General features: G+C 38.2%; 1 protein-coding gene across 2 annotated transcripts; it reads right to left on the bottom strand.

The window, feature by feature from the left end:
* Window positions 1–214: 214 nt before the first annotated feature.
* Window positions 215–12,052, bottom strand: LOC136855964 (protein kinase C-binding protein NELL2a-like). 2 transcript variants are annotated; one of them, XM_067133517.1, is made up of 9 exons: window positions 11,922–12,052; window positions 8,544–8,585; window positions 8,166–8,195; window positions 3,812–3,883; window positions 3,259–3,336; window positions 2,622–2,741; window positions 1,438–1,557; window positions 1,033–1,209; window positions 215–679 (listed from the first exon to the last, which is right to left on the bottom strand). In XM_067133517.1, the coding sequence occupies exons 1-9, from the start codon at window positions 11,968–11,970 to the stop codon at window positions 480–482; spliced, it is 888 nt and encodes a 295-aa protein (XP_066989618.1). In that variant the 5' UTR covers window positions 11,971–12,052; the 3' UTR covers window positions 215–479. The 2 variants fall into 2 exon arrangements, with proteins under 2 accessions (XP_066989618.1, XP_066989619.1); XM_067133518.1 differs by lacking the exons at window positions 8,166–8,195; window positions 8,544–8,585 and having other exon boundaries at window positions 11,922–12,051.
* Window positions 12,053–13,252: the final 1,200 nt, after the last annotated feature.

Here is a 13,252-nt window from a genome sequence, read left to right as displayed (position 1 = left end):
ATTTAAAAGAGGTTCCAGTAAACACAGTGTTTGTTCAGCTTGCATATATTCTCCAAAGCTTCCATCGAGAATTAGAATTCTGTTCTATATCAAACGTTTCTCATTATCATAATATGCATATTAAAAGGTTACATTAATCACTAAAGTACATATATATATATATATATATATATATATATATATATATATATATATATATATATATATATATATATATATACTCTGACTTACATCTTTACGTAGCAGAATATAGTAAGTTAAAAGCGATAAAGTAAACTATTACAATTTGAAGAGAATTCTAACGTAGTGAATATTACAGGATCTGTGTACCTAATAAGCATACTACTCATCCTCAGCAGAGCAACAATCACTTGAAGGATGGAGGACAAGAGTCCCACAGAAATAAACAAAAATGAAAACGACAGAGGTCCTTTTTCATCATCCCGAGCAGAAGACTCCCGTGGGATGACCTCTGGGCATCAGATCACTTGGCAGAAGCCATAGCGCCCAACGGAACAGTCACCTTGGGTCACTTTGAACGAGGAAGACGTCAAGTCCCAAATGATGAGGCCACAGCGCTTTGAGGGGTCCGATCGGTAGCCCTGCACCCAAAGCTCTTCACCCAGAGCTGCTCCGGAAGTCTCCGTCCACTTCCCGTTGTGGACGCCTATCCAGGGGCCTTTGCAAGGGACGACAGGGACACAAGACGGAAAGTCAGTGCGAGGAAGCATGAAAATAATGACATGTTGCAAAAAGGAAGTTGCTTCCATTAAGGAATAATGTGATTGTATTATTAATCTTATAATTGCTTAATAATAACAACACTCACATACATATACAGTAAGTATATATATATATATATATATATATATATATATATATATATATATATATATATATATATATATATATATATATATATATATATATATATATCTCTCTCTCTATATTCTCTCTCTCTCTCTCTCTCTCTCTCTCTCTCTCTCTCTCTATTGTCAAATATTAAAGGATTCATTTAAGGAAGCGACTTACCATAATACTGAAAAGCCTGACGAACATCCTGCAGACGATTCAAGTCGAAGTCTTGCAGGAGGCGCCACCCCTCCCGGTGGCAGAGGTCCCTCGTCTCCTCCCAGGTCGTCCTTCCCCCTACAAGCTTAACGCACCCCAGGCCCTCAATGGCCTTGGCCGGCCTTCTGCAGAAGAACTCTGCAAGTGGGTGGAATCATGAGGACGACGGTTAGGTCAGGGTCAATGTCACCCTAAATGTGATGAGAGCAAAATATCGACAAAGGATTGCTATGAGCCAAAGAAATGCAAGAGGCTGCAACGATGCAAGCTGAAGGAATTCAGTTCCTCTCTGCTGATTACAGGTAAATACAGCTTTTGACTGAGTAGGAGAAGGCTTATAAACACTAAAGCTTCTTTTGCCCTTACCACAGGTTCGTCCATCTCCCTCGAAAGGTGGGTTGCAAGAGCAGCTGTAACTCCCGACGGAGTTCTTGCATGAAGCGAGAGGGCTGCAGTCGTCTATGCCTTGGGCGCACTCGTCCACGTCTGATGATGAAGGAGAAAAGAGAAGGTTGTCTTCAGGAAAGGCAAAAAAAAAAAAAACCATTTGGATAAAAGCAAAGGTTTCTTATGCAGTGGACTACATTTTATGTCAAAAACTACAAAGAGGAACACAAGCGAGAACAAGGATATATGACATGTGACTTAAAAAATGGGATATAACTGTGAAAATATTTATTATAATTAATGATAGAACCAATGAAATACTCAAATTCAGGAAAAGCTTAGAAAAATATACAGGAAAGCTAATCTACAAGACATAGAAGTAACAATTCTACAAGATTATTGACCCTGAAAATCAGGGGACTCACATTTCAAAGGAAGGTCAACTTATTGCAAGAGAAGCCAGTAGAATTTGATAAAGACAAGATAAGGAACATCAAAGACAAGTGATGAAAGTTGTGGAGAAATTCTTGCTGGGAAAAACGGCTGCTATTCCTTCCCAATCCAATACTGATAAAGAACAGAGGCCAGGTTTTATTACAAAATGACTAATGCAAATTTTGCCTCAAGTTGATGTAGAATTAAAGTAAATGAAGATAGAAAGAGAGGACATAATTTTACCTCCTGTCAAAGGGAAGAATAAAGAAAAAAAATGAGGCAAAAATCGGGAGTAAGGAAATGTAGAGCCTGAAAGAACATAACTCTGTCTCTGCTGTCGTTCTTTTCCTTATAAAATCATTTCAGAATCTTCAGTGATATAACAGTCTGCATTGATTTGGAAACAATATTCAACTATTTAGGGCCCGTAGGAGGGTAGGGCCGTCAGTGCACCTCAAACGGTGCAGTGTAGGCACTACAAGACTTAAGTTTCTTTGCAGCGTCCCTTCGGCTTCTAGCGTCAACTCCTTTTATTCCTTTTACTACACCTCCGTTCATGTTCTCTTCTATCTTACTTTCCACCCTCTTTTTACAATTGTTTTAACATTATTTTAATCGCTGAACGGCCTCGATGTCCCAGCTTTTGGCCTTTGGCCCAAATTTCATATCCCAATTCCAACTCAGCTATTTAGGAAAAACTGATAAAGGCTTTCGTTTCTATCGCTTACCACAGGTTCGTCCATCTCCCTGGAAGGGCGGGTTGCAAGAGCAGCTGTAACTCCCCAGGGAGTTCTTGCACGTTGCGTGGGGGCTGCAGTCAGCTTTACCTCGGGCGCACTCGTCCACGTCTGCTCAGGACCAAATGCATAAATAGGTTTGAGAAAGAGACATTTTGGAATGATCCAGTTTGCTCTGAGCAATGTCTCTCTGGTCAAGCCATTTCAAGCAACAAAGTGGGCTGAGATTCTTCTGAAGACAGGTATAGTGAAAGTGACAAACATTTATTTTGTTCATCAGGAGAGAAAAGTTATAGAAAATACTTATGAAAGACAGTTTTCAATAATCTTTCAATTTGCAGTTCCGGGGATGATACACTTTGTTGAGATTAAATTAATGTCTGTAGAATCTAAGGGAGATATCGAGTTGGAAGGGTCTGGTAACATTTTTGGACTGGACAGGTTGCTTGATAAAATAAAAAGAAATTCCGTAGGTAAACCAATTAAAAGCAAATATTAAAATCATGATAAAAGATTAAAGTTTCTAAATCAAAGTAAAAAATGGAAAACGTGATTATATTGATTCTATATTTGAGCAAAAACAAAAAAACTAGAGAAGAACCAAAATGAGATGAGTTCTCTCTCTTACCTTCACAACGCAGACCATTCAGCACGAAGCCGGGGGGACAGATACAGGTAAAATTGACAACTTTGTCGGAACATTCATCTGTGGAACAAGAATTCTGTAGTTGTCTAAGTAGTGATTTCACGCAATGAACAATTTCTCACGGTTACATGACGATTCATATCAACCATAACTTATGCGTTTTTTACTACTGGTAAACTGTCCCGAAAGAACTTCTACCTATGGAGTGGATTAGAATAGAAATTTATGTGCCTTTCTTTTTATATAAGTAATGCGTTCAGTTTCCACTTTCACAGCATCAAGATCAGTAACAGTATGACTGACAAATTCCAGTCTCTAAATGAACAGCCACCTGCAACTCCTATGTACTTAAAATCCTGTTCATGGGTTTCAAGGTCATTCATCTTTACCATGTCCTAATACTCCACTAAAATATCAAAATTGTAAGTAGAGAATTTAGTAAGTTTCTCTCCAGCGCTGACATAATGCACTATAGCGAAAATAGTGAGTCATAGATCCAATACTGTGTAAAATCTATTTCGGTTCAAAAATTTACCTGCTGCTGATATGGCGTTCAAGTTCTTCAGGTCCTCCCTTCGAAGGCAGTCTCTTGTGTTTTGATGAATCCCTGGAATATACAGCAGGTACCAGATGAAGAATATACACACACACACACACACACACATATGTATATATACATAAATGTAAATGTATGTATACAAAATTGTAGTAGGAAGGGTAATAACTAAGAAAGCGTGAAGGCTGAGGCCGTTTAGTTTTTCATTTAATGCCGGAACTGCATTTGTTTCTTCTAATCATCAACTGCTCTTCAAAAGGAGAATCACTTACTGCAGGGGTTTCCTTCAATAATTATCCCTCTTCTTATTGCAGTTCCGCCCAATGTATTTGCTCTGCTTCCATGAAGTCAAACTGGCCTTTGAGACAGAATTCGCTCAGTCTGTAAATGATCACTGAGTGACAAGTTCTCTCTCTCTCTCTCTCTCTCTCTCTCTCTCTCTCTCTCTCTCTCTCTCTCTCTCTCTCTCTCCATCGCTATTTATAGATTTCCTGGCGGAAGTCTCTGACCTCATAACCTCGTCATAATTTGCATGACGTCACCTGACTACGTCACGGTTCACCATCATTACTTGGTTCCCTCTTCATTATCATCTTCTTTTCTTTCGCTGTGAGAATCTCGGCCGGCTACCTAGCTGACTCCAGCAGCGCCTAATGAGACTAAACTTGAGCAAACTAACTACAAGGACTCCTCCTACACACATGTACTGATGAGAACTCACAAATCTTAAACTGAAAATGATCAAACAATTACAGACAAAAGGATTAAGCATCAAATCATCTAAGCAGATTTGTTACTAAAACTGACAACAGGAGGACACTTTCCAATCCACGCCATCTTCGCCTCTCTGAAGGTGGAATCAACTGCAGCCTAACCTGCAATATGAATCATGGACAAATCCTTCTCCCTTTTGTTTGCCTTTTTTCTCTTCTGCAGGAGGATCATTGCAATGGTTGCAGTGATGATAGGTATTAATACCATTGTAAGGCTGAAAGAAACAGTCTATCATATTCTGCTTTTTTTTTTTTCTTTTCATGTTCACTTCGCCCCATAAATTATAATCTACATCTCCCAAGTTTTATTATCTACATCGTCGCCAAGCTTATAATCTATTGGCTTCCAGTCCTTCTCGGTGCCTGTCTATCGTAACTCTCGGAGCTTCTTCAAGGTTCTTATGCAACGGTTTACATATCACCTTAAAACTGCTCATTCTCATTTACATAATATCCTCTGAGTAATTAGGCTGATTTTTTTTTATTTAACCATTCATATGGCAATCCAGTTCATATCCCATTAAAGCCTGCATGGGTGTTGTTGCTTGAATATGAGCGTCATATCTTGCATTTAATGACATCTGGTCTAAAGGTAAGCTAATATCCCGGTGTGGATCGTGTCCCCCTGTCCCAGAACGTCTAAAACTTTCATGTCATTTCTTTCCACTAAGCTTTTACCTGTTAAGGTATCAATTCTGTATTTCTGGGAAGTGCATCAATGCACACTAATATAGTCTTATTCCCTTTACTTGTTGTGTGGAGGTTAGTGATGAGATCTGTGGCTACTCTTTCAAATGGAGTTTGGGGATAGGGTATTTGCCCAGAGGTACTTCTTTATCTGCTCTCTCCCTTGTAACTACTGCTACTGTTACAAATCTTCACGTAGTTACTGACATCCTTATTAAGTACCAGTGAAAGTATTCTCTTATCAGTAAATGTTTCATCATGGTCAGGATGATATATATATATATATATATATATATATATATATATATATATATATATATATATATATATATATATATATATATATGTGTGTGTGTGTATATATATATATATATATATATATATATATATATATATATATATATATATATATATATATACACATACACACATCTTGTGTTTCATGTGATTATGTATTAATATGATGACAAAAATCTTGAGCACATATAAATCATTTTGAACACAAACATGAGCCTAATAGTAAATGAAAGATTACCTGTGAGATCTCTATTTTCCTGCCATGATATTTTGATAAACATACTTTGCAGTGAGCCTTGCGATTATTCATAGTCGTTAAATAAAAGGTTGACTATATAATGTCACTGAACTGTACATAATGAAAATGACAAAGGCTCCGAATTCACATTTTCAAAAGTAGCTACCAAGATTTGCTTTTCTGCAAGTGACAAAATTATAACTTCAGAATCTAGTGAAGTTCAGGGAATTGTTTCAGCTATCTTCTAATGTCTGGGGGGGGGTGTCTGTCACAGTCATCCTATTTGACGGGGTGGTTTTTATAGTGTGGGGTTCCGGGTTGCATCCTGCCTCCTTAGGAGTCCAACACTTTTCTCACTATGTGCGCTGTTTCTAGTAGCACACTCTTCTGCATGAGTCCTGGAGCTACTTCGGCATCTAGTTTTTCCAGATTCCTTTTCAGGGATCTTGGGATCCTGCCTAGTGTTCCAATGATTATAGGTGCAATTTCATATTCCATATCCTTCTTATTTCGATTTTCAGGTCTTGATACTTATCAATTTTTTCTCTTTCTTTCTCATCTACTCTGGTGTCTCATGGTATTGCGACATCAATGAGTGATGCTTTTTTCTTTATTCTGTCAATCAACGTCACGTCTGGTTTATTGGCACGTATCACCCTATCTGTTCTGATACCATAGTCCCAGAGGGTCTTTGCCTGATCGTTTTCTATCACTCCCTCAGGTTGGTGTTCGTACCACTTATTACTGCAGGCTATCTGGTGTTTCTTGCACAGGCTCAAGTGTTGGGCTTTTGCTACTGAATCATACCTCTTTTTGTACAGGTTCTGTGAAGGTGCCGGACATTCGCTTGCGGTGTGGGTTATGATCTTGTCTTTCATATTGCACTTCTTGCATATGGGTGAGATGTTATTTCCATTTATTGTTCTTTGGACATATCTGGTTCTTAGGGCCTGATCTTGTGCCGCTGTTAGCATTCCTTGTGTTTCCTTCTTGAGTTCCCCCCTCTGTAGCCACTACCATGTTCTGCCATGTTTCGTTGCTGGCCAGTTCTTTAGTCTATCTCATGTACTGTCCGTGCATTGGTTTGTTGTGCCATTCCTCTGTTCTGTTTTTCGTTCTCCTGTCTCTGTATATTTCTGGGCCTTCGTCTTCTTTTATCAGTCCTTCTTCCCATGCACTCCTCAGCCACTCGTCTTTACTGGTTTTCAGATATTGCCCCAGTGCTCTGCTCTCAATGCTGACGCAGTCCTCTTATCTATGCTTAGTAGCCCTCTCCCCTCTTCCTTTCGTGTTATGTATAGTCTGTCTGTATTTGCTCTTGGGTGTAGTGCTTTGTGTATTGTCATGTTTTCTAGTTTTCTGGTCTACGCTGCGGAGTTCTGCCTTCGTCCACTCCACTACTCCTGTGCTGTATCTGATTACTGGTACTGCCCATGTGTTTATGGCTTTCGCCATGTTTCCGGCGTTGAGTTTTGACTTGAGCATCGCGTCAAGTCTCTGCATATATTCTTTCCTGATCGTGTCCTTCATCTCTTGGTGTTTTATATCCTCTCCTTCTATTATTCTCAGGTATTTGTATCCTGTCTCATCTATGCGTTTGATGCTATTCCCGTCTGGTAGCTTTATCCCTTCAGTCCTTGTCACTTTGCCTTTTTGTAAGTTGACTGAGGCGCATTTTTCTATTCCAAACTCCATCCTGATGTCCCCAGATACAATCCTCACAGTCTGGATTAGGGTATCTGTTTCTTTGATGCTCTTACCATGCAGCTTGATGTCGTCCATGAACACCAGATGGTTAATTCTGTTGCCTCATTATTATTATTATTATTATTATTATTATTATTATTATTATTATTATTATTATTATTATTATTATTATTCAGAGGATGAATCCTATTCATATGAAACAAGCCCTCAGGGGCCACTGACTTGAAATTCAAGCTTCCAAAGGATATGAAGTTAATATGAAAGAAATAACAGAAGGTAATAGGAAATACAAAAAGAAGACATCCGTCCCCATACACACACACACACACACGCACATACACAAACGTTTGAGGAATGAATATGCTACTACTGCTTATATTTGAAACGTTTTGCTGAAATCATTTACGGAGTTCAGCCATTCCTCAAATATTTGTTTATACTGCGTGAAAGAAAATAAGACAACTAACAATTGCTCATAAAATTAGACTTCTACAATCCCTTCGAAATGTTGAATGTGACCACAGAGATGCCTTAAGGATGAAATTAAATTCTTTTACAATTATGAGTCATTTAAGATTCGAACTCTGTCTGTTCAGAAAAAGAGACATACTACACCCATTGTCTCAGATACCTTTCATGTGCTCCATCTCGTGGTGAAGTTCTGGAAAGAGGAAATGAATGTTTCTGTACATAACAGCATAATCAAAGTCTATTGGATTCAGATCAATAGGATTACTGAGCCTTGCCTCTCCGAAATTCATGGTACTTAACTACTTATAAAGAAATGAGGGTAAAATAAGTGCAGATGAAGGTTGACTTTCTGTGTGACCAGTTACTAGGAATTTAACGAGTACAGAAAAATTCTGGCCTGAAGAGGATGAAGTTGACACAATGCTGACTTAAATTGGCAGAATCTTGACTCCATCTATAAAGCATAAAGATTTCTGAACTGGAGACAGTTCCTATTGAGTAGAACATAAAACTTGGGGAAATGACATGTGGACTTTACCTTGAAGATTATTTTCTACGTGTTCGAGTTTCTCTCGCATTTCTGAAAGTATAAATGATTGTTTTATGAACACTGGACTCTCTTTCTGGTCACATGACTCACACTGACGGCAACTTAGCCCATTCCATGAAGCATCAAGGTTCATGAATTGCTGAAATATGTCGTTTCATTGAGCACGAATGTTAGGAAGCAAGTTTGTTTTCAGAGCATTCCACACACACATATATGTATATGTATATATGTATATATACATATGAAACTCTCGAAAATATAATCTGCTGTTGAGTTTTTAAATTAAATTATTGAAATTAATTGCTGACCAAAGAATGTGCTCAAAGAAAATGTCTGAATTTGACTAGAAAACATTACTAAAAAAATTTCGTAATAAAAAATTTTAATAAATAGAATGAGTTTTGGCCCAGAATTATCTAAAAAATAAATAAATGAAAGAAAATCAGACTAATTCTAAGTCAACTACGTTATTAGAGCCAAGTGAATTCAGTATCGAGCGATGCTCAAAAACAGTTTTGCCCTTTCTTAGCAGAGATTGAATTCAACCTCAGAATGACTCTGGGCCAGAAATTCCAGAAGACTAGTTAGGCTGGGGTCAACTTGCATCATCTGGAAACTTCGAAAAGGAAAGAAAGTGGAATGGAATTCAGTTCAAAAGCATACTAGCTAAATTTCTGCATTCACAGCTTTGCAGTGAGAAATCAGTCACAGCTAGTGTCGATTCACTCTTGCTCTCATCTTCATTCAGGACCATTTTTTTAAAATCAAGTGATATTTCATAACATTCTTCCGTACGGTTTCCATATGACGTCAAAACTGATTGACTTCACAAGTCATTAGCATTTTGGCGTGGATGGAAGGAAACTGAGACACTGAATTCCTTGGAATGTGGAATCCCTGAGCTCAGAATGGGATGCTTGAGGCATGCATGGAATTTCTCGCAAAGTTTCTCATACCGAAAAGGAAATACAGACTAACTAATTATTGAAGCTTCTGAAAAGGATTAAGATAAATAAAAAGAATTTGATTGCCAGAATCCGTTACAGAACCAAGAGGTTTAATATATTAAAGACGATTCACAGGATAAGGAAGGTTTGTTATGGCCAATTCCAACATTAATTTCAGCGTTACTGTGACATTGGTGTCGCTCCTGTGTCAACAAGAGCGTGTTTCCAATGACCTTCCAAATTGCCCAGTGTCTAGTGTTGTTTCGTCTGAAGCTTTCCATATCCTCGAAGGAAATTAGAAATCACTTGGTTACTTTCCTTTAGTGCTTTCATCACTTTATGATGAATCAATAATCATTCCTGTAAGTAAGTTTGCATAGAAAAGTAAAACCTAATCGAAAAACAGCTGAACATCAAGAGCAATAAAGGTCAGATAAAGGAAGGTAATGATTCTTAAAAATCATATTACAGTTTCTTCGCAGCTCACGGAAATCAGCATCACGAACACTGCCACAGTGAAAGGGATAAAAGACTTCTAGTACTGATAATGACCTCTGTTTTAGGTATAGAACACCCTAATAATAAGTATTTCTGCAGAGAAAAAGAAGAAGGGGTAGGCTGCAGGCCCATGTAAGGAGAAAAAATATCTGGCAATATAAAAAAAGGAAAATCTGAAGTAGCCCAGAGAGCAAACCTTGCAGCATGAGGCAGGAACAGGTGCAAGACTGAAATAGCAGGAGAGCCTTAGTTCACTGAGGTTCAGCTTCATGCTCTCACGGCCTACACCACAGACTAGATCTGTACTTTCCTACATAGTGACCCACAAGTGTTTTAACCCGGTATGTATCCATCTTTGCGGCGTGTTTAATACAAGCCCATTAGGGAATTGCTGTAAAAACATAAACAAAAGACTGTAAATATCGCAAAGATAATGACCCCCAAGAAATATTAGTCCTAGATAACGACCCTCGAAAACCCTTGGGGGTCACTATCTAGGAAAGATCCACTTGACTATTTCCAGGTGATTGAAACCCCTTCTGTAACTATCTATGAAAAGTATTGTAGACTCAATGAGGAAAGTGTTAGAGATCCAACGCTGAGGTGCCATACAGTCCAGTAGCACCAGAAAAAGACCAAGTTTTGTACTTAGTATAAAAGTCCCCAGAAATAACATAAGTGACATTGGTGATTGCTTGCTGGGATGCAGTCAGCAAATTTATGTTAATGACATTTTTCTTCAAGAGGCAATCACTTCTGCATCATAATAATTCTTATCAGCCTGAAACGAAAGAGTTTGCAGCAATGACAACCATAATTCCTTTAAAATAAACCGTGAACATCTGTCTAAATAACTTCTGCAGCGCTGTGAAAGTGAGTCAAGGTAAACTAATGAAATCCCAGAAGTGGGAAATCTGCCCCAGACTTGTGTTCAGAAGCCAGAGTTTCAGAGAGACAAATGAGTTTCCATCGACAGGTATGGAACTGAAGGTCAGAAATCTGTCTTAAGATATCAAGTACGAGTGAAAAGTATCAAGTATTTCTCTTCATCGAAATAAGCTGAATGGTCAAGGATTAGTTTCATATTGGCAAAGGCAATAAAAATTAAACAACTTACATAAAAAGTCAATAGAACTTTTCAGAATAAAATAATTAAAAATGCGCCGGAGTTTCGTTAGCGCAATCGAGTTTTCTGTACAGCATTATATGCTGTATAAAACTATCAGCTACGACCTCACAACGCTCAGCTACTCACCAGATGCGGTCGAGTGAAGATGCTTTGCCCGCCTCCGGAAAGCGCCGCCAAAAACTACTGAGGCTAGAGGGCTGCAATTTGGTTTGTTTGATGATTGGAGGATGAATGATCAATATACCAATTTGCAGCCCTCAAGCCTCAGTGGTTTTTAAGATCTGAGGACAGACAAAAAAAAGTGCGAACGGACAGACAGATAGCCATCTCAATAGTTTTCTTTTACAGAAAATTAAAAACAAATCAAGACCACTAAACTGAACATAAAAACTTAACATAAAATTTTATGCAAGAAACTGTAATGAAACTAAAAATCAGCTGAACAAACATTCCTGAAGTAAGCGAGTCGATATGGCTGAGCCAGCCCCACCCCACACAACACAAACAAAGCCAAACTTCCAAGGTTCCCCCAGCGCCAGCCAGGGAAGAGCAGCAACGAAGGTTTCTGAACAAGAAACTAAGTGAACAGTGGATATGAAAAAGACCAAAGTAAGAGGAAGACAATGAACTTCTCTCATTAGCTTTTCCCGAAACACCATTTGAAAAGACAGGCAAAGGCATGCATGAGGAAGTATGCTTGAATATAATAATGTAATAACCGAAAGATACAGAATGTCAAGATTGTGTATCATCAAAAAGAAATACCAATATGAACATGAATCACTGCTTTACCCTTCAGCTGGTTCAAGGCGGCTTCTTGTTTCTGCAGTACTTCCTCCATTTTACGAAAGAGATTCCCTCTGTCCTGACAGTGGGCAAAATTTACCCCTGTCAGGACAAAAGCGAGGGTCAGAGTTGCAGAATTCATTGCTCTCTCTCTTGCAGCCCTGGGCCTTTATATACCCAAAACTCACGATACACGTGACTTCGTCCACTGTTCAAGGTCCTTGTCTCTTTTATCAGAGCAGAGTTCAAGTGGATGACTGATAGGCCAGGGAATGTGTGTCACTGGCTCCGTTATCACAGCCTGAGGATTAATAGGTTCGTAAGCACTCGACAGGACCATGATAAAACTTACTGTAAAGGAAAAAATTATACTTACATTTTCGTTGAAAAGAATGGCACTCTTTGCTGTTGAGCTTATATTGTGCCTTCTCAAACTGGCATATACATTTCTCCTTTTCAGCAGGTAAATTATCAAGGAGCTGTCCAAAGTCCACACTACCATTTACAAAGGGGAATTGGCACTAGGGGTGAGTACCCCTAGTGTATTCATCCTCTGTAAAATGTAGCATGGGTTACCAAAACATCAGGATAGTCAGTGAACTTCGGATACCTGCTTGATGATTTACCTGTTGAAACGTAGAAACTTGTATGCCAATTTGAGAAGATGCAATGGAATGCCATTGCCATACAGAGGGCCATTCTTTTCAACGAAGTTTTCCTCAGAGGGGTCTTCTTCCGAAATACTCTTACATTTTCTAATTATTAATGAATATCCAGTGATTCTTTTCTGGGTTGTTCAGATATTGAGATGTAGTTATTGGTTGTGAAACTGGCTGTTGTCGTAATTCTCTTCTGGGTTGTTCAGATATTGAGATGTAGTTATTGGTTGTGAAACTGGCTGTTGTCGTAATTTTTCTGGGTTGTTGAGATTAGATGACTTGTTGTCGTAATTTTGAATTTTTAGATGACTTGTTGAATTTTTATTGAAGCTTCAGGATACTAAAAATTCTGTAGGCTAAGTGGAACAGTGTCTCACTTGGTTCTCTCTTTTGAATTACAGAAACTTTATTTTCATTTGTTATTTTTTCCTCCTAATTTCTTGTATGTTATGATAACTAGAACCTGGGAAGATTTAAGAAGATGAATTCTGTATTAAATTCATATGGCAATATCTATGATACGAGGGAAAGCTAAGCTAATAGTGGAAATAGTTAGTCATTGGTGTCTAATGATCTATGCTCAAGATTCACTCTTTCATACTCCAAGTATTGATACTTTCTCATAAATCTCTCATCCATTTACTTATTCATTCATTTATTTATTTATTTATTTATTTA

Source organism: Macrobrachium rosenbergii, chromosome 34, assembly GCF_040412425.1.
Source record: "Macrobrachium rosenbergii isolate ZJJX-2024 chromosome 34, ASM4041242v1, whole genome shotgun sequence".
Classification (NCBI taxonomy): domain Eukaryota; kingdom Metazoa; phylum Arthropoda; class Malacostraca; order Decapoda; family Palaemonidae; genus Macrobrachium; species Macrobrachium rosenbergii.
This window is presented reverse-complemented; position numbering and strand designations above follow the sequence as displayed.

Excerpts from the sequence above, each read along its gene's own strand:
- LOC136855964 (XM_067133517.1), bottom strand. The coding sequence starts at position 11,970 with ATGGAGGAAGTACTGCAGAAACAAGAAGCCGCCTTGAACCAGCTGAAG. Across the intron at positions 8,196-8,543 it reads CGTAGAAAATAATCTTCAAG|AACTTCACCACGAGATGGAG; the intron begins GTAAAGTCCACA and ends TCCTCTTTCCAG. Across the intron at positions 3,884-8,165 it reads CGAGATGGAGCACATGAAAG|GGATTCATCAAAACACAAGA; the intron begins GTATCTGAGACA and ends TGTATATTCCAG.